The sequence below is a fragment of the Salvelinus fontinalis genome, chromosome 5 (assembly GCF_029448725.1).
Source record: "Salvelinus fontinalis isolate EN_2023a chromosome 5, ASM2944872v1, whole genome shotgun sequence".
Taxonomy (NCBI): Eukaryota; Metazoa; Chordata; class Actinopteri; order Salmoniformes; family Salmonidae; genus Salvelinus; species Salvelinus fontinalis.
The window spans coordinates 13,589,690-13,610,985 of record NC_074669.1 but is presented as its reverse complement, the minus strand read 5'-3'; the positions used below and the strand labels follow the sequence as shown (position 1 = coordinate 13,610,985).

Sequence of the window (21,296 nt, the reverse complement as noted above, 5' to 3'; positions counted from 1 at the left end):
ATGGTGCTAAGATCCAACAACCGCTCATTTCCACACGCAGAGATGGCACCGGATCAGCACTCAGCAGGACAGGACATCTGGGGCAGCTCCCAATGCTTGACTACTGGGAAATACACAGCGCAATCACTAGACATATGAGACCTAGCAAGAATGCAGGTCAGCTCTGTACACAGTGATACCAGGCCATCCAGTGTGACTAGCCCACGGGACTGAGGGCCACACCATCCATGACATTTGAGTCATATTTGGCTGTGGTTATGATCTCGCTAGCTAGTGCCCCATTCGTTCTGTTCAAACTGGGGAGTCAGCATTACTTAAATATCCGTGGCACCAGGGGCCTCAAATATAACCGCTGCGTACATTTTACACTAAATATCTGAGCCATTTTAGAAAAGACTGCACGTACACAAATAGATATATAAACTTGCTGCACGCCATATATACACATATTTCCCATTATAAATCAGACCCATCCTGAAATTGTGTGAGTGAACGAGCATTAAAACTCAGTCTGAAAAATGCCCTTATATGCTGTATACTTTGGAAGAATTGGAATTAGGCAAAGGATATTTTTAAAGGAAATACCAATGAATAACTTGATTAAATATCTCTGGAGGTGTTGAGAGAATGTTTTAAACTTAGTGACATTTGCTGTTGACTGTTTCTGAAAGAACAATCTATTGTAAATTGTGATCATTTCAATTCACTCATGTTTTACGTTTACTTTTACTAAATATGCTGCACTGCCCACATTTTCAAGCATGTCTACTAAAATTACAGTAGGCCTACTTAGTGGTAGTCTAGACACTTCAAAGCAAAAATATTAACTGTCTGTTAAATTCTACTGTATACTATAAACCGTGCTCCCTTTTGGATACATAGTGCAAAATACTTGTTCAATACACACAAAAAGCTTATGTCTCTGAAATTTTGTGCACAAATTTGTTTACATCCATGTTAGTAAGCATTTCTCCTTTGTCAAGATATCCATCCACCTGACAGGTGTGGAATATCAAGACGCTGATTAAACAGCATGATCATTACAGGTGCACCTTGTGCTGGGGACAATAAAAGGCCCCTAAAACGTGCAGTTGTCGCAACACAATTCCACAGATGTCTCAAGTTGAGGGAGTGTGCATTTGGCATGCTGACTGAAGGAATGTCCACCATAGCTGTTGCCATCTATGGTGGATTCCTGGAAGCTGAAAATGTCCCAGTTCTTCCATGGCCTGCATACTCACCAGACATGTCACCCATTGAGCATGTTTGGGATGCTCTGGATCGACATGCATGACAGCATATTCCAGTTCCCGCCAGTATCCAGCAACTTCACACAGCATTGAAGAGGAGTAAGACAACATTCCACAGGCCACAATCAACAGCATGATCAACTCTATGCAAAGGAGATGTGATGCGCTGCATGAGGCAAAGGGTGGTCACACCAGACAGACTGGTTTTCTGATCCACGAACAAACCGTTATTTTTTTAAGTATCCGCCTTCCCATTCATGTGAAATCCATAGATTAGGGCCTAAGGAATTTATTTCAATTGACTGATTTCCTTATATAAAACTGCAACTCAGTAAACTCTTGAAATTGTTGCATTTATATTTTTGTTCAGCGTAATAGCCTACAACAGGCCCAATTAAATGAGAGATGAGTATGGTAATTTCTTGCAAGCTAAACTGTCATCGGGAATATGAACCCATCATGACAAGAAAAAGTGGTGAGGAATTAGTGTAATGTTATGAAAATATGTATTATGTTTATTAATAAAATATTGTTTACTTGCAATATTAGAAATGACAGTAGGCTATTCAGAGACATATACAGTAGCCTAAAAAACAAATGGAAAAGGTGAATAGTCTGTTCTACCGTTAAACTGTGCTCAGGATCAGATCGATCAAAATACTTAATTGTTTTTATTTAGTGTAAAGTGGATCCAATTAAGAGTGAGATGGCACTTTGTAGGCCTATATGTTATTTCACGAGTATGAAACCATCATTCAGAAAAGATTAGGAAATTATTCTGAAATGATCATGGAAATTAAATAGATGCCCATTTCTAACTGTTTTAGAATGAAAAAATGCCCCAAAATCTTAGCGCTTCTCACTAACAGCACATTTTTGTATCTTATTATATTTCCCAGTTTTTTGTTATGAATATGCGTGTCGTCATATCCCCCATTTTCTCAAAATACTAAGCTACTTGCAATGCAATACTTCAACCAATAGAAACTGTGCATACACATGGTCTAAAGTTTATGCGAAGCTAAGCACATTCTCACGTCAACCTTTGCGTGAAAATTGGCGCACGTGTTTTGGGGTATATTTTGTACGTACACACTGGAGACCAGCCCAAAACATGTACCAGTCGCTGTTACTTAAACCTACCTTGTAGCATCACAGAGCACATGAAACAAAAACTTCCAATGTGCGTTCTTTGTCAATTAAGCAAATTACATTTGAGTTTCAGACAACTCAAAATATGGGATACAGTAACAAATGGAGATTTGGTGTCATCCAAAGCGGGGGACTTTGTTGTAAAAACAGCAACAAGATGTAAAAATGTACATTCCATTTAGTCTTACTTCATGTGATGTTTGAGCAATTGGGTGGAAATTGTGTATTCCATTCTTATAAAGACACATTGCCAGTGCCAGAATGGAAGGCCTTCACCTGGAGAGGTAACAAAAGTGCATACTAAGTGGGATAGTGGACAGCTCTCATTAAAGCTCAATCAGTTCCTTGTCTCTGGTGTCAAGGGGAAAAAGTCAACCCAGAGCACTAATGTCACTCCTTGTGCCCGCCAGCAAACTAAAAGGCTTTAGCCTAGACGGAAATGCTCCACAAAGACGAGGCTAGTTTGTGAAGGCACTTATATCAAATATCTCTGGAAACCTACTAGCATGACTGGATCACTTGTGAGAAAAACAAAATGTTCATGTTGTATTCTGAGTAACATAATGATTCAAAGTTTTGGCTAAGCTTTTCAATTAAAAACTGAATTGAAATTAGAAACACTTCTGTTCACCCTTGTATTATACATTGAGCAAAATTCTCTACACATACCAGGGGCCTGAAGGTTGATGTACTGTGTAAGGAATGTAATGTAAAACTTCACACTGCCTGCACAGAATCCAAGAATAACCTGGCCATTACCTAACCCACTGACACCAAAAGGCATTGGGCAAAAACATTAGTGTCAATCATCCCACAGAGGGATACCAAGTTCAACTCCTTAAATCCATTTAGCTGAAATAGCACCTTTTAGGAGCCATTTTAGCTGCCAATTTTAGGTGCCATCTTAAAGGTTCTGGCATGATTTCATACAATGACTGCTTTTCTATTAAAAAAAAGGTAACTGCTTAAGTAACTTGAGGCATCTGGCAGCAAAATATACTTAAACAGAAACAGGCAGCCAGTTAAATAAACACTGCCTATCAACAGAAGATTGTGCAGTAATAGGATGTTCTGAAAAGGTCTTGGAACGGTATTCAATTCTTTACAACAGGCTTGTCTGACAATAGGCGAAAATCTAGGCCAGAGAATTACTGATTCCTCATAAGAAAATGGCCATGTTACAACACTTTGCACAACATACATTTTTTCTGGATCAAAAAGGGGCTTAAGGGGGTGGACCTGGCAGGGGGCGCAATCAGCACATCTACATTTTACAGGACCCATTTATGGCTGTGTAAAGAATATTGTTCATTTTTATAGACAATTTTTTATGATTCTACATACTGTGCCAAGGAGCTGAGATAAAATTGTGTAGTTTTAAAGCAAGTTTCCTGACATCCTATGAATTTTGCCATGGCTAATGTGATGTGCTTTTGCTCAAACAATCAAATGAAAACTGCTTAATTCGGTGTTTTTTTTTTATTTAATTCTCCCTGTCTAGCTTTTACTTTAGTAATTTTTAGTTCTCAAAGATATTAAAGGTCCATGGTCATTTACACATACTTTATAATTTAAGAGGTTTAAGTTTACACAAAGCATTTTTACATCACGAAAATGTAATTTCCAAATGTATTTATAATAATTTCTTCTTCCTTTTTCAGGTTGCCTAGGGGCCAGCCCAAGGATTACAATGGCAGAAAAATCCCTACAAGAGATAACATTAGGCCTTTTTTATATGTCGTAATTTTCAACTGAAGGCACATTATTTCCTCATGTTTGTCAGTCTCCAGGTTGAGAATCCCCACTCTGTCCTTCTGATCAGATGTGCAAACAGAGCAACGGGTTGACATTGGCACTGCTCACGTCAGACATGGATAACAGTCTGTCTGCCATGCTACCTGAGGACTATTGCACAATGCACTTACAAAGCACAATGCTCTAAAGGCTGTATATTATCATACCATTCTCTGAGTAGGACTTGACCTAGACAAAGAAAGAATGAATCACTGGATGGTGAAAAAGGACATGTTAAAATAAAACTTTTTATATGCCATATGTTAAGGGGTTCACTCACTGCTCTAGAATGTAGAGAAAAACAGAGCAATTCAAGAGGGTGATACGAAATGTCAAAATGTAGTTCTTTGCCCTCTCAGAATTAATTCGATTGTTCGCTACAATATTGTAACCTTAATGTACTTGACAGTGTTGATTAAATAAGAGCGTTAATTTTCTGTGACAGTTGCTTGTTTTGACCGCGCTGCTCTTGGTTGCATCTCCTCCATATTTGGCGTTGGCAGGTGGTACCATTTGTAGGCGTTTCTGTGGGTTGGACCAATCAAAATCAACTTAATACGTCGTCATTTTCATTTCCAGATCCTTGGCTTTCATTGGCTATATTGCCGATCAATCTACATTGAGAGGCCGTTTCTATGGCGATTTAAAGGGCAAGACTCAAAAATACACAATGAAAAAAGGAACAGATTGTCCGAGGTCAGATATTTAAATTGAGTCTGTTAATAACCTCTTATGCAAGGGGGCAGTATTTTCACGTCCGGATGAAAAGCGTGCCCATAGTAAACTGCCTGTTACTCAGGCCCAGAAGCTAGAATATGCATATAATTAGTAGATTTGGATAGAAAACTCTAAAGTTTCCAAAACTGTTAAAATAATGTTTGTGAGTATAACAGAACTCATATGGCAGGCAAAAAAACTGAGAAAAATCCAACCAGGAAGTGGGAAATCTGAGGTTTGTAGTTTTCAAGTGATTGTCTATCCAATATACAGTGTCTATGGGGTCAGATTGCACTTCTTAAGGCTTCCACTAGATGTCAACAGTCTTTAGAACGTTGTTTCAGGCTTCTACTATGAAAGGGGAGCGAATAAGAGCCGTTTGAATCAGGGGTCTGGCAGAAAGCCTTTAGTTTAGTCACGCACGAGCTCCGTTCCCTTTCATTTCTAATGACAAAGGAATTGTCCAGTTGGAAGATTTATGATAAAAACATCCTAAAGATTGATTCTATACATCGTTTGACATGTTTCTACAAACTGTAATGGAACTTTTTTGACTTTTCGTCTGGACAAAAAGGAGGCATTTGGACATAAATGATGGACTTCATCAAACATGTATTGTGGAACTGGGATTCCTGGGAGTGCATTCCGATGAAGATCAAAGGTAAATGAATATTTATAATGCTATTTCTGACTTTTGTTGACTCCACAACATGGCGGGTATATGTATGGTGGCTGAGCGCTGTACTCAGATTATCGCATGGTGTGATTTTGCCGTAAAATTTTTTTTTTTTTTTTTTTTATCTGACACAGCGGTTGCATTAAGGAGAAGTATATCTTTAATTCTATGCATAACACTTGTATCTTTCATCAACGTTTATGATGAGTATTCCTGTAAATTGAAGTGGCTCTCTGCAAAATCACCGGATGTTTTGAAGGCAAAACATTACTGAACATAACGCGCCAATGTAAAGTGAGATTTTTGGATATAAATATGAACTTCATCGAACAAAACATACATGTATTGTGTAACTTGAAGTCCTATGAGTTCCATCTGATGAAGATCAAAGGTTAGTGATTAATTTTATCTCTATTTCTGCTTTTTGTGACTCCTCTCTTTGGCTGGAAAATGGCTGTTTTTTTTGTGACTAGGCGCTGAGCTAACATAATCTCATGGTATGCTTTCGTCGTAAAGCCTTTGTGAAATCGGACACTGTGGTGGGATTACCAACAAGTTTATCTTTAAAATGGTGTATGTTGAGGAATATGTTTGAGGAATTTTAATTTAGAGATTTCTGTTTGAATTTGGCACCCTGCACTTTCACTGGCTGTTGTCAAATCGATCCCGTTAACGGGATTTCAGCCGTAAATTAAATATATATATTCAGTCCCCACTTTTATATTCAGCAGATTTCATTTAGAAAAAGCCCATGTTTTCACTCACAAACCTGTAGCCACTAGTTTGAACGTCATCTCTGCCGCGAAACAGCGCCACAGAGTTCTATTGAGCAGTGACCACTTTTTGATCATGCCCATGATGACATTCCATTTACTCTAAACATGCTAAATTCTCAGAGTAAATCTGTAACTTTTGAACCATATATGGCAAAGACACAGGGTTTGGATTATTGTTTTTCTGTAGCAATCTCCATTTGCATAAACCTTGAATTAATTAATACTTTTATGGGTGAACACTCTAAATGTGTTATCGATTTCTTCCTGGTCAATATAGGGCCAGAGGCAGTGCTTAACTATTTAATCTACAAAACCACAATAAAATATTAAAGTAATTCTACTGTGTGTTTGGAATAGACATAGAACTCCCCAGACAGAGAAAAAGGGACCAGCCAGACCTTGGGAAATCACTTCACAGCTGTTTATCCCGGGCACAGATATCAAAACTGGAGCACAAGGCATTGCTTGTCATCTTAAATTCCCTCCCTTCTTTGTGGTTTATGAGCTTTTTCAAGACGGCTCTCATTGTGTTTTTGTCTCTGTGGCCAGTCGACTACAGGGCTGCGGCTGAGGGACAACACCCCCCAAATGATGCAAGATTGACCTCTCACCCCTCCCAGCTTCAGCTTCCAAACCACAGTGCTCCATACTGGGGGGGGAGGGGGAGGGGGGTCAAAAGGGAATCAATGGCTGGCTCCCTCTAACAGGTAAAAAAGATGTCTAGCTAGGCCAAACTGTGACTAAGGGGTTTATTCTTAAACGCCAGCGAATATACAACGAGGTATACAATGACACAGTTTAAGTGCTTACTCAGGCATGTCTGTACAGGAGGACTTGCATATCAACTGTAAAAAGACTTCAAGTGGGATACATTTCAACACCTCAATCAATCAGCAGATACTCCAATATGAAAATATCATACTAAGTAGTGATTGGGGGAGGGGGTCGTTACCGATGTCAATCACAATACATACAAAATTGTGAGAACCGCAATACTTATGGGCGCCTAAGTGTAGTATTAATATCCTATTGTGAGGCCCATGGCAATTCTCAGCCCTAGTACTAAGAATTAAATGTTTGTTACATGCGCCGAACACAACTAGTGTAGACTTTACCGTGAAATGCTTGCTTACGACACCTTCCCAACGATGCAGAGTTAAAAAATAATAAGAGGCTGTATCTTTAACTCGTGTGCAGTAAGCACAGCCACAAAAAAAGCCAGATTCCCACAAATTGGCAATTAGACAACAGTACAGTGGACAATGGAGCCTGGGGATGAAAGGCATAAAAAAGTGCCTCTATTCATCAACTACAAAGCTGCGTAATGTCTGCATCCTCTGAAATCAGAGCCAAGCTCGGGTAGGGAAATAAAAGAGAAAAGCTATGGTACTATCCCTCCAGCTGAACGACTGCAGGTTTCATTCAACAGAATTGTCCAGTTCTCCACTGACTAGGCATCACAAAATACACTTCTCAAGCACAAATCCCACACAGATTCCTGTAATTTCAAACCCTTAAATGTACAATATTTGTGTATCCAACATCAACTGTAACTAACAATGTAGTCTTCAAATCAATGTTTCTTCAGTGGGCAAAAATGTGCATGAACAGCATGATTACCACATATTTGGAGCATGATTAGCACGTGTTACGAATAAAATGTTTTAATACTAATAGGCCATATTTTTCAAAGAAAAGCACAGCAGGATACCATCTATGTTCTTATTAGCTACATCAAGGACACTGCATAGCGTTATCAAGCGAGGTAGCTAATGTTTTGTTTCCAAACGGTTTCAAAGCACACTGGCTATGTTGGCCACTTCCTCTTCCCTAACTCAATCAATTTAAAGACAAGAATCATGAAACTACTTGCCATACTACTGGGTTTGTTAGACTGTAGTTAGATGTTCATGAACACAAACCTTGTAGTTGGTTTCCTGGCCTGGCAGGCTTTTCTCAGTCAAATATAGAATAAAATATAGATGGCAAGCATCAATGTAGGGTGGGAACCATATATCGCTAGCAATTCAAAACAACTTAAAGTCCATGACTGAATAACATTATCACAATAACATTATCACAAGAACATTAATTACCAGCTGACAAAAAAAAAATCAGTCAGGGAAATGCTGTAAGTGGGAGGTTACTGACAAAAAATACAGCAAGCTCGATATGGTCATTTGGGCTACTGGTGGCTAGCCTCCAAGATGTCTCACTTTTCACGACTGCCAGAAGTAATATAAGCAAAGCAACGTAACGCAAGGGTTTTATTGCACTTCACTTGTTCACTGCAATTCATACATGGCTAGTTAGCTAGATAACGTTGAACAAACGACATTGTTCAGCAAACTTACCTAGCCTAACATTTGCTACTAAACTTTGCCAAATGTCATCGATCGCTGTTCAACATCACTACATGGCTAGTTGTATTTTATCTAGCTAAAACATATACTTAGCTAGTTGGTTGTGATACACCCATAGCTTCATTACTGACTCGAAATCAAAGGTTTAACATAAAAGCTAGCTAACTTAACTAATTGGCTGGTAAGCGAACGTTAGTTACAGTACCTTAGTTTGTAACGTTATGTAAATGTTTGCTAGTTGGCGAATCAAGTTGACCGTTTTGATCGTTCCAATTAATAGCGGTAAAGGAAAAACTAGACACCTAATTAACCAACGAGCAACCTGAATCCTTGCTGAATTCTTACTTTGCTTGCCAACATAGCTAGCGCACTTGTTACGTTAGCTAGCAAGTCTTATAAAGGCTGATTGGCTAGAGTTTAATATTGAAAACACATAAACGAGGCTGGTAGCTTCCAGTGTAACACTGGGTTCATTTAAAAAGGTAGCTGAAAGGCAATCCTAAAATGACTAGTTGGTGTGTAGTAACAAACATGCATCTAACTCGTGTAGTTAGCTAAATAAATAAAATAGTAACGCTGGCTATCGAGCTAATGAAGCTTGCTGGCATGGCAGCGAAGTAGCCAGTTGCTAACCAGCTAACTATGTCAGCCAACGAGCAAAATATACCTAATATGTAGTTACATTTACTTGAGTTGTTCAATTACCTTGCTACTCTGGTAACCTTCAAATGCCCTCAAGGCGCTGTCAGTGAGTTTTACGTGAAAGACGGAGACATTACTGCCATTGCTCACTCGTCCACAGGACAGTCCGTAGCACTGCTCCTCCTTCAACGCCGCCATCTTGCTACCATTGCCTCCACGCTCGCGCACGAGCAGCACTCTGTCGTAAACGCAGAAAAACTCCCACAGCTTTCTAATGAATATGCATGTTACGTACACGACGTGATGAAGTCATAAGTTAATAATACATTGAAACATACTAAATAATATATTATATAAAAATAACATTTATGCGCGACAAATAAGTTCGTCAAATTTATCGGGAGGATTTATCATAAACTATTTCTTTACTTCAATATAATGAAGCACTGAGGTGAAAATATGAATCATTAAAACATGACACATGTCTGACCACTGGTTACCAATGGAAAGCATAGCAGAGATGTGCGTAGGAAGGAAAAAGGAAACATTAGGTCAGTGGACTACGTCAACGAGACGTCAATGTCTCACTGAATCCATGAGTTGGGAATGTCCAGTCTAACACATTGGTACCAAAGAAATGGAACATGAGAGGAAACACTAAGTAAATGACTATCGGTCTTCAGACAGATAGTTTATGTTGAAAGGAGCGGAGGGTCGAACAATACAATATAAACAAAATCAAGGACACAAAAAAGCATCACAATACAGTGGTCTCTACCTTCTGTTGTGCTGTCAATCCATTTACTAAGACAGTAACAGTGGCAAGCATTCAATTTGACACAATTGTGTAGGCATGGAGACTATGCCCTGTAATAACAGAGGCGAAGAATCACTCCCAACCTGTCAAAGGTAGGTTGACAGTTGTATGGGTGAAAAGACAACTTCAAGATTAGATTCCAGAAGGCTGATAATACTGTAATGAAACAGCATTGATATCCGTGCTTATAAACCTAGGGTTGTTGCAATACTAAAGGTTATTTGGCTCATAGTAACAAAGCTGACAAACTTTTATTGAAATAAATACAAAAGCAACAAATGAGAGAATGTGAGAAACACAAAAGCAACAAATATCTGCAACATTTAACTCTGTCTTTTTACATATGGTCTATTGTAGGAAATAAAACAATAGATTTCTCATGTGACAACAAAATGATAGAAAAATAAGCCTCAAAATAGAAACACTATTCACATTTAACGGTTGTCAAAAACAAGCAAAGTGACCAAACCTAAAATTGGTATTAGAATGTACACCCTTCAAAGTTTGGTTTCAGAATCATCAAAAGTGACAAACACTCCATTTACTTAATAAATAACTATTTATATATTAAAGCATGGGTTTTAAAAGGAATGTGACAGTTTTCATTGACCAAGACTGTCTGAGTGTGGATCACAGGGCCAGTTAATACACCATCTAGATTAATCCCATACTCCCCCACCATTGGCACCAACCCAATAAACAAACAAGAGCAGAATAACTTTTAACAAATTTTTTTTTTTTTTTTACACAATTGTACAATCTTATGCTAAAAAAAAACATATATATAAAAAAAAAAAGACCACATCACATTAGCTAATTTTAAATAATTGACAGATCATTCCTAGAATTATAATTTCAGAGTGCTCAATCAATCCATATTTAGAATCACTACTAGAGGAGCGCAAGACATTGGCAGCAATTAGTGTCTGTCAAATGGACGTACATACATTTGAAAAGTATTTAGAACATTTCATATACAAATATTGATTGTATAGTATTTGTCACATAAAATTATCCTTCTCCCAAGGAGTGACAGAATAGTGTGAGAAACCTATGGACAGCCACACTAAAGAGGTGACACAAAACCCATTTCTCCCCCTTTTTTTGTTCGTTTTTTTTAGTTCCAAAAGGCACTGCCAGATGTCCAGTTGCTTTATGTGGGTCCCATTTTGCACGGAGCAGGCAATCACCAGAATAGTATTGGTCTCATCTAATTTCTGGCAGCTATGACAACTGACAAGGCGACACCTCCAATGGCAACTGCAGTGGCACCGAAGAGCCATTTCCAGCTGACAACCTGTGGACAATATACAAGAAATGTAAGGCTTTCTGTTGACACCTGGAATTAATAAATTTCTGATCCCCAGCTGATTTTAAATCAAATAGGGTGTTAATGCCAGCATCAGTTTGTTGACATGAGCAGGTGAAGCTTCTTGAGAGGACGGTCTCACCCATGACGACTTGGCCTGGTGTTTCTGCATGCCGCTGCTGCCGCTGGCTGGGTTGCCTAGCATCTTCTTGTACATGGCCTGCTCTGCGCCTTTCTGCTCCGAGTGCTTCTTCACCAGCTTGGAGAGTTCTGCGTGGATGGTCTACCCCAGGAGACAAAGTGTGAGAATAATCTGCAGGTGTACTACTCTACCCCCACTCATATGTGTATATCATACACATTCACCCATAACACTTTCCCAATGGCTTGTGCACCATAATCGTCAGGTGTTCTGGTAACTGCAGATGGCTTGATTATTGGCCCTTGATGCTGTGAATTTCATATACTTGCTAATAAAAAAAAACATAACTTTATATCAAGTCTGACTCATTCCTCTGGAGGGTTGGTAAGTTGGCAATTTAGGACATTTTCACAGCATTGGTCAGAATGTCTTATACAGCCTCTGAGGAACCACTTAATGGCACTGTGTTGTGGACTGAGGAAAGTAGAGACTTTGGGTAAGTCTCTGCTCTTAGCAGCAGTGGGAGAGGAGACTAAATGGGTGCTTGACAGTATTACGTTTCTACAGGACCCCCTTGGCTTTCCCATGTTGCAATACTTCTGATCATGTACAGTCGTGGCCAAAAGTTGAGAATGACAAATATTAATTGTCACAAAGTCTGCTGCCTCAGTGTCTTCAGATATTTTTGTCAGATGTTACCATGAAATACTGAAGTATAATTACAAGCATTTTACTGAAGTATAATTACAAGCATTTCATAAGTGTCAAAGGCTTTTATTGACAATTACATGAAGTTGATGAAAAGAGTCAATATATGCAGTGTTGACCCTTCTTTTTCAAGACCTCTGCAATCCGCCCTGGCATGCTGTCAATTAACTTCTGGGCCACATCCTGACTGATGGCAGCCCATTCTTGCATAATCAATGCTTGGAGTTTGTGGGTTTTTGTCCACCCGCCTCTTGATTAACCACAAGTTCTCAATGGGATTAATGTCTGGGGAGTTTCCTGGCCATGGACCCAAAATATCAATGTTTTGTTCCCCGAGCCACTTAGTTATCACTTTTGCCTTATGGCAAGGTGCTCGATCATGCTGGAAAAGGCATTGTTTGTCACCAAACTGTTCCTGGATGGTTGGGAGAAGTTGCTCTGGGAGGATGTGTTGGTACCATTCTTTATTCATGGCTGTGTTCTTAGGCTAAATTGTGAGCGAGCCCATTCCCTTGGCTGAGAAGCAACCCCACACATGAATGGTCTCAGGATGCTTTACTGTTGGCATGACACAGGACTGATGGTAGCGCTCACCTTGTCTTCTCCAGACAAGCTTTTTTCCGTATGCCCCAAACAATTGGAAAGGGGATTCAGAGAAAATGACTTTACCCCAGTCCTCAGCAGTCCAATCCCTGTACCTTTTGCAGAATATCAGTCTGTCCCTGATGTTTTTCCTGGAGAGAAGTGGCTTCTTTGCTACCCTTCAATGACACCAGGCCATCCTCCAAAAGTCTTCACCTCACTGTGCGTGCAGATGCACTCACACCTGCCTGCTGCCATTCCTGAGCAAGCTCTGTACTGGTTGTGCCCCGATCCTGCAGCTGAATCAACTTTAGGAGATGGTCCTTCTTGGGCACGCTTCTTGGACTTTCTTGAGCGCCCTGAAGCCTTCTTCACAACAATTGAACCACTCTCCTTGAAGTTCTTGATGATCCAATAAATGGTTGATTTAAGTGCAACCTTACTGGCAGCAATATCCTTGCCTGTGAAGCCCTTTCTGTGCAAAGCAATGATGAAGGCACGTGTTTCCTTGCAGGAAACCATGGTTGACAGAGGAAGAACAATTATTCCAAGCACCACCCTCCTTTTGAAGCTTCCAGTCTGTTATTCAAACTCAATCAGCATGACAGAGTGATCTCCAGCCTTGTCCTCGTCAACACTCACACCTGTGTTAACTAGAGAATCACTAACATGTCAGCTGGTCCTTTTGTGGCAGGGCTGAAAAGCTGTGGAAATGTTTTTTGGGGATTCAATTAATTTGCATGGCAAAGAGGGACTTTGCAATTAATCTGATCACTCTTCATAACATTCTGGAGTGTATGCAAATTGCCATCATACAAACTGAGGCAGCAGACTTTGACACAAATATTAATTTTGACATTCTCAAAACTTTTGGCCACGACTGAACACACCAGTAATGTTTGAAGACAGAAATGACATAACTGCTGCCGTTCTTGTCATCTTTCCCATTTCACAAAAAAAAAATGAGAAGATAAAAGCTAATTGTGTTTGCTTAAATGAATGTATTCGGAAAAGAAAACAATAACACCCATAAAAAATAAGTAGGGAGTGGACCAACATTTAGTTAATCTAAAACTGCAAGCTTTTAATCTAGACCCTTGAAATTACATCTGTAATGGTTTATTACTCCTAATCTTAAACACGTCAGCGAAAACACCACCACAAACATGCCCGGGTAGCTACACTTTAGAGAGTATACAACCAACTCGTCAGTGGTGCACTCGGCATCCCAGTTCAGATGGCAAGAGCATGCCTAGTGCTAATGGAAGATAAAAAAAATAATAATAAAAATGTGTTTAACTAGGCAAGTCAGTTAAGAACAAATTCTTATTTACAATGATGGCCTACATCAGCCAAACCCGAACAGCGCTGGGCCAATTGAGCGCCGCCCTATGGGACTCCCAATCACAGCAGGTGTGATACAGCCTGGATTTGAACCAGGGTGTCTGTAGTGACACCTCAAGCGCTGAGATGCAGTGCTTAGACCGCTGTGCCACTCGGGAGCCCCATGAACCACTGAAAATCCTTAACCACCCACAAAACACACTTGTGCACTACATTAGAGCCCGAGAAACAAAACACACTGTATGGGACATTTATAAAAGACATTCAGCGAAAGCACGATTTCACAGGTTGGTGTGCAGGACTGAAAAAAAAGACAGTCGGCAGAGTGGGGAGGGTTGGACATGAGTGGTAAGTATTAACATGCAGCTGGTCCAAGAAGCCCACTCTGTAGTGCGCTCTGTCAGATTGCCCCTTTCACTGAGCCTCATGTCTAAGCAATGCCTTGGATATCACCTGGGAACAGAGGAACCAACCTATTTACAGCGACAACAACAAACTCAGATCCACCAAAATGAGTATGCAGTCCACCTGGTTTCCCTGGTCATCAATATTAGAGAATGTGGTACCACCTGGTGGATGTAAGTGAAAACTGCAACAACATGTGGTCCTGAGAATATGTTTACATTCTACATCTTTCTAAATAATGTTTTTGTGAATGTGGAGTGCAATACCTTGTTACTTGGTTCCAACTTCAGGGCCCTCTTCAAAATCTTTATAGCTTCAGCATATTCCCCTTGCAAGGCCAATACCTAGAGACACAGATGTGGTCCATGGTGATACTTTCAGAGATGGACATTCATATTCAAATTACACATACACAACTAGTCAGTTGTGTGAGACCTACCTTGCCTTTGCGGAATAGGGCTTTTATGTTGTCTGGCTGGTGGGCCAGTACCGAAACGCAGGACCGTAGTGCTGCTTCATAGTGATCCAACTTGAGCTGGGCAGCTGCCATGTTGTTTAGACACTTCACCTTCACGTCCATCAGCTCCTCCTCTTCCTCCGGGCTAATGTCCACTGAAACAGACACACACAGCAACAGTAAGCTACAGGGAGTCCAGCCCCATCTAAAAACAGTGCTTTTGCAAAAAACACATCTGTCACCTTTAGAGCTGGACTCCGTGATCTGCAGGGCGATGCCATAAGAGTTAACTGCGAAGGCATAGTCCGCTCTCTGGTAGTAGACATTTCCCCTCTCCCTCTTCTGCCCAGCCAGGGCGATCCTCTCCTGGGGGGACAGGAGCTCAAGGTCGGGGGCCTCAGTGGCATCAAGCAGCTGGACCTCCAGGGCCAACTCCGCATTGGGAGGCACCTCAGGGACAAGACTGCCAGCGGTGAAGGCCAGGGCACGGAGCACACAATCAGAGAGCAAAGTCAGGACGTGTACTATAAGCACTGAGCTCTAGATATTTTAAAATGTATTTTATCAGGTAAGTTGACTGAGAACACATTATCATTTACAGCAACGACCTGGGGAATAGTTACAGGGGAGAGGGGGGGGATGAATGAGCCAATTGGAAGCTGCGGATGATTATGGGGACCGTGATGGTATGAGGACCAGATTGGGAATTTAGCCAGGACACCAGGGTTAACACCACTACTCTTACGATAAGTGCCATGGGATCTTTAGTGACCACAGAGATTCAGGACACCCGTGTAACGTCCCACCTGAAAAACGGCACCCTACACAGGGCAATGTTCCCAATCACTGCACTGGGGCATTGGGATATTTTTTTTTAGACCAGAGGAAAGGGTGCCTCCTACTGGCCCTCCAACACCACTTCCAGCAGCATCTGGTCTCCCATTCAGGACTAAACCTGCTGAGCTTCAGAAGCAAGCATGCAGGATGCAGGGTGGTATGCACCATTTCACTCACTGCTCTTTCTGAGAAAGAAAGAGGGCTGAGGTGTTTAGCTTTGCTCCCATTAAAAGGTGCAGCTACAAAGAACCATATGAGGCACAAGTTCATGATATCTACTCCAACTTCATGAAGCATAGGGAGAATTTCAGAGTTATCTTTATAGGAAATTACAATCTCAGAATAAGTAGCTTGTTTGGGTAACAAGACATGCAAGTGAAACCACAGAACCAGCAAGATTAAGAAATCCTCCATACCTCCCCAAGGAACCATATGCATATTTAGCATTGGCTTGGACAAGGGCCTTCTCCCTCATTTCCATGAGCTGCACTGTGAGATCCAGAGCCTGCAAGAGCACAACAGACTTAAAGCCTGATCACTACACTTCTCACCATCTTGGTTTGGATGCATTGCTGGTGAATATAAACTCGACACTGAACTTGAAATACACATTTCATCCATTTACACTTCTGAGATCTACTAACATCACTACCTTGTATGCAATCAGATCGGATTTGCCTTCACTTAAAATACTGAGTAGAATGTACCTGGATGACATCACCATCTCCCAAAGTGAAAGAGAGCTCAGGTTGCTCTTCTATAAGAGTCCCATCAGCCAGTGAAGTCTTCAGGTGAATCACGACATTCTGGCCTTTTGTGGGCCTGCTGTCTGGCCCATTCCCTGCCTGCAGGACTTTCTTCTTTAGCTGGCCATTACCTGCAAATAGATACGTGAGAATATATGTCAAATGGTGATGACGGTCACCCAGTGATGTTCCTTTCTCTTTGACCTAAAAATAGAAAAAAGTAATTTTGTTACCTAGTATATCCATCCATTCGTCTAGTGGAGCTGAAGTGCCAGTGTCTTGGTCCGCTGCAGGCACCTCTGTTTTAGTCTTCTTCCCACCCCCAGCATCTTCCAAAGGAGGAGGGTTGTCATCAATGTCATCATCCAGCATCTCAAAGTCTTCCCCACTGTCCAGCAGCGAGGCTTTCCCTGACTTCCTCCCTGAGAGAACCATCTCTGGGTTATCCCCGGCACCCTTCACCTCCTCTTTGTCAGTCATCTGTTGATATGCCTTCAATGCGATTTAGAAATACAGATGAAAATAAACAGGGGTAATTTGGTTAGCAGGATAAATTGTGCTGCTAATTAAGGGGTGTTATTGGCTATACACACACACACACACACACTCTCTCTGGCATCATACCGTGCAGCTTGTTTGGAAATAATGGGTTGCTGTGGTTTGGCCAGATTCATCCATGATTCTGGGTCTGGTAACGTTAGCTAGATACCATGAGCTAGCTAGATCCCACTGCACTAAAAACTGCTATGGTGAAACCCCTTCTGAAGAAAAGTAATCTAGATTCTTCAGCCAATCTCCAACCTTCCATTCTTAAGCAAAAATCTGGAGAAATTGGTGTTTAAACAGCTAAACGAATTAACTGCCAACTGTATTTTAGAAAAATTCCAATCGGGTTTTTGTGCCCACCACTGCACAGCCTTAGTTAAAGTGGTAAATGATCTTAGAGCCAACACAGACGCCAAACAGCTCCCTGTCCTTGGATTCTTGGATTTAAGTGGTGCATTCGACACTGACCATGATGTCCTTCTGGACAGACTGGAGAGGTGAGTTGGTCTCGCCGGTCCAGTTCTAAATTGGTTTAGGTCCTATTTAACCGGTCGAGAGTGTCGTCACCCTTGGTGAACATAATGCAAAGAAAATACATATCACGTGGCTTTCCACAAAGTTCGATTTTGGGTCCGGTACTGTTCAGTTAAATATGTTACCCCTTGGCAGCGTTATGAGAAAGCACAGCATTGATTTTCAATGCTACGTAGATGATAACTTGAAATTGAGTCCAGGATCTAAAATAACACCAAGGTTTTTTACCTGGTGTTTAATCTTTATTGCCCATTAATTAAAATGTGTGGCTAGATTCTCTCTCTGCTTTGGCTCCAACAATAAGTGCCTCGGGTTTGTCTTGATTTAGCTGGAGGAAGTGAGCCATCCGATTATTTAAATCACAAATAATTTATCCGTGGAGCTAAAATCCTTTATTACAAGCAGGCTTGACTACTGTAATACTCTCTTCTGCCCAGGAAAGCCATTGGTCAACCGCAAAACATACAGAATGTTGCAACACGGGTACTGACCAAGACCAGACGGAGAGCACACATTACACCGGTTTTAAGGTCTCTGCACTGGATGCCTGTGAGCTTTAGAAATACTTTAAAGATTATTCTATTGGTTTTAAATCAATCCACAACTGTGCAACCAAATACATGTTAGACATGATTTTAAGTTATGTACCCAGTAGGTCAATCAGGTCCTCTGGCACTGGCCTTTAAACTATCACAAAGCCTAGGACCGAGGCGCAGCCTTTAGTTACTATGCCCTCAGCCTCTTGAACAGCCTGCCAGAGAACATGAGGGGGGGCCAAAACTGTGGACATATTTAAGAGATCTTAAAACATATTTTTAGCTTTGCTTTTCATAAGGGTGCTTTTTAATTATTCAGTTCGTGTTTTCTCTCATGTCTGTTGTGTAGTAAATATTTCAGCTTTTATTTTCAATTTTTTTAATAATAGTTTTTCTGTAAAGCACATCACGTTGCATTCCATGTCTGAAATCCAATGTATAAATAAAGCATGATTTGATTGCGAGAAACGACAGAAAACAGACAGCTAGCTAGCTAGCTAATTAGTGCGTTAGCTAGCAAGCAATGTAGCTAACTAGCACTGTGCATTAACTATTGGTAACTACTACAGCTAGCTAGCTATCTTACTTAGCTAACTGTTCAGATTATTTTTTATAATTTTGGTGATACGAATGTACAGGATTTCAGTGGGTGTTTCGAGAACTTTATAAGAAGTTTCTTGTTGAGAGACTACTTTAGCTACAGTATTTAGCTAGTCGGTTTCTTTATCTTATACAAATTGACTTACTGTAGCTTCGTTCAAATGAACATGAAAAACAAAATGACAACAAGGAATCAATTAAATTGCACGTTACCTTAAAATATTATATGCTTGGTTAATAGACTGACCGCTTGATTGAAGAAGAGTTTGTGATGATAGCTTGGCTTGATCCTTCAGTCAATTCAGCAGGCTCTTCCTGTTCACCTTGGCCTGACATCTTTCCTGTATTTCTATTGGCTTATAATATTTATTTCAATCACACGATTGGTAGATCCCAATGACAGTCAAACAAATGACCTGACTGTTCAAACCAATAATGTATACACACACTGGATTGCTAAATATATGTATTGGCCCTTGAGAGTGTTTGAAGCAGCCAGTATGCCATATTGGCACTCCCCAGTAGGAGCAGTCCTCCAGAGGAATGAATGGAATTCTGCAGTTTTTCAATTAAATGTTTCAAGGACTAAAATACATGTATTTAAGAATTGTTGTTGTTATAGTGCGGGCATTACATTAGTCATCTCTAAAAATTATACTTAAAAAAAAATATATATATATATTATTACATGTTTATGTTAAACTCACATAATTTAAAAGAATAATCGTGGCAAAAACGAATATCGACATTAATAGACATATTTCTATGGCTTCAGAAATATTTTTACAACGTGGTGGAGTGATAAAGATGGAAGCACAGTGACTTCAAAACAGCGCCCCCTATAGTAATCTAGTGTATATATAAATCATTGGTTCAAACATGCAGTTGAAGTCGGAAGTTTACATACACTTAGGTTGGAGTCATTAAAACTCGTCTTTCAACCACTCCACAAATTTCTGGTTAACAAACTATGGTTTTGGCAAGTCGGTTAGGACATCTACTTTGTGCATGACACAAGTAATTTTTCCAACAATTGTTTACAGACAGATTATTTCACTTATAATTCCCTGTATTACAATTCCAGTTGGTCAGAAGTTTACATACACTGACTGTGCCTTTAAACAGCTTGGAATATTCCAGAAAACTATGTCATGGCTTTAGAAGCTTCTGATAGGATAACTGACATAATTTGAGACAATTGGAGTTGTACCTGTGGATGTATTTCAACGCCTACCTTCAAACTCAGTGCCTCTTTGCTTGACATCATGGGAAAATCAAAAGAAATCAGCCAAGACCTCAGACATTTTTTTGTAGACCTCCACAAGTCTGGTTCATCCTTGGGAGCAATTTCCAAACACCTGAAGGTACCACGTTCATCTGTACAAACAATAGTACACAAGTATAAACACCATGGGACCACGCAGCCGTCATAATGCTCAAGAAGGAGACGCGTTCTGTCTCCTAGAGATTAATGGAGTTTGGTGCGAAAAGTGCAAATCAATCCCAGAACAACAGCAAAGGACCTCTTGAAGATGCTGGAGGAAACCGGTACAAAAGTTTCTATATCCACAGTAAAACATGTCCTATATCGACATAACCTGAATCCGCCATAAAAAAAGCCAGACTACGGTTTGCAACTGCACATGGGGACAAAGATCGTACTTTTTGGTGTCCTCTGGTCTGATGAAACAAAAATAGAACTGTTTGGCCATAATGACTATCGTTATGTTCGAAGGAAAAAGGGGGAGGCTTGCAAGCCGAAGAACACCATCCCAACCGTGAAGCACGGGGGTGGCAGCATCATGTTGTGGGGGTGCTTTGCTGCAGGAGGAACTGGTGCACTTCACAAAATAGATGGCATCATGAGAAAGGAAAATTGTGGATATATTGAAGCAACATCTCAAGACATCAGTCAGGAAGTTAAAGCTTGGTCGCAAATGGGTCTTCCAAATGGACAATGACCCCAAGCATACTTCCAAAGTTGTGGCAAAATGGCTTAAGGACAACAAAGTCAAGGTATTGGAGTGACCATCACAAAGCTCTGACCTCAATCCTATAGAACATTTGTGGGCAGAGCTGAAAAAGCGTGTGCGAGCAAGGAGGCCTACAAACCTGACTCAGTTACACCAGCTCTGTCAGAAGGAATGGGCCAAAATTCACACAACTTATTGTGGGAAGCTCGTGGAAGGCTACCCGAAACGTTTGACTCAAGTTAAACAATTTAAAGGCAATGCTACAAAATACTAATTGAGTATATGTAAACTTCTGACCCACTGGGAATGTGATGAAATAAATCGTTCTCTCTATTATTCTGACATGTCACATACTTAAAATAAAGTGGTGATCCTAACTAACCTAAGACA

The 21,296-nt window shown here is 40.4% G+C and overlaps 2 protein-coding genes across 3 annotated transcripts in view; both read right to left on the bottom strand.

Moving 5' to 3' along the window:
- The window catches only part of LOC129855159 (RNA polymerase II elongation factor ELL-like), a 48,002-nt gene extending 38,391 nt beyond the window's left edge, over positions 1 to 9,611 (bottom strand). Inside the window, exon 1 of the mRNA XM_055922533.1 lies at positions 9,434 to 9,611. Coding sequence (XP_055778508.1) covers positions 9,434 to 9,568 — 135 coding nt within the window. The 5' untranslated portion in view covers positions 9,569 to 9,611. The remainder of the gene's footprint in view (positions 1 to 9,433) is intronic.
- An 808-nt stretch (positions 9,612 to 10,419) lies between these two features.
- Positions 10,420 to 19,276, bottom strand: LOC129855158 (peptidyl-prolyl cis-trans isomerase FKBP8-like). 2 transcript variants are annotated; one of them, XM_055922532.1, is made up of 9 exons: positions 19,181 to 19,276; positions 16,951 to 17,209; positions 16,679 to 16,848; positions 16,388 to 16,476; positions 15,377 to 15,597; positions 15,117 to 15,289; positions 14,944 to 15,021; positions 11,639 to 11,779; positions 10,420 to 11,484 (listed from the first exon to the last, which is right to left on the bottom strand). In XM_055922532.1, exons 2-9 carry the CDS (start codon positions 17,195 to 17,197, stop codon positions 11,398 to 11,400), a joined length of 1,206 nt encoding a protein of 401 aa, XP_055778507.1. In that variant the 5' UTR covers positions 17,198 to 17,209; positions 19,181 to 19,276; the 3' UTR covers positions 10,420 to 11,397. The 2 variants fall into 2 exon arrangements, with proteins under 2 accessions (XP_055778507.1, XP_055778506.1); XM_055922531.1 differs by having other exon boundaries at positions 19,147 to 19,274.
- Between the last annotated feature and the right edge of the window lie 2,020 nt (positions 19,277 to 21,296).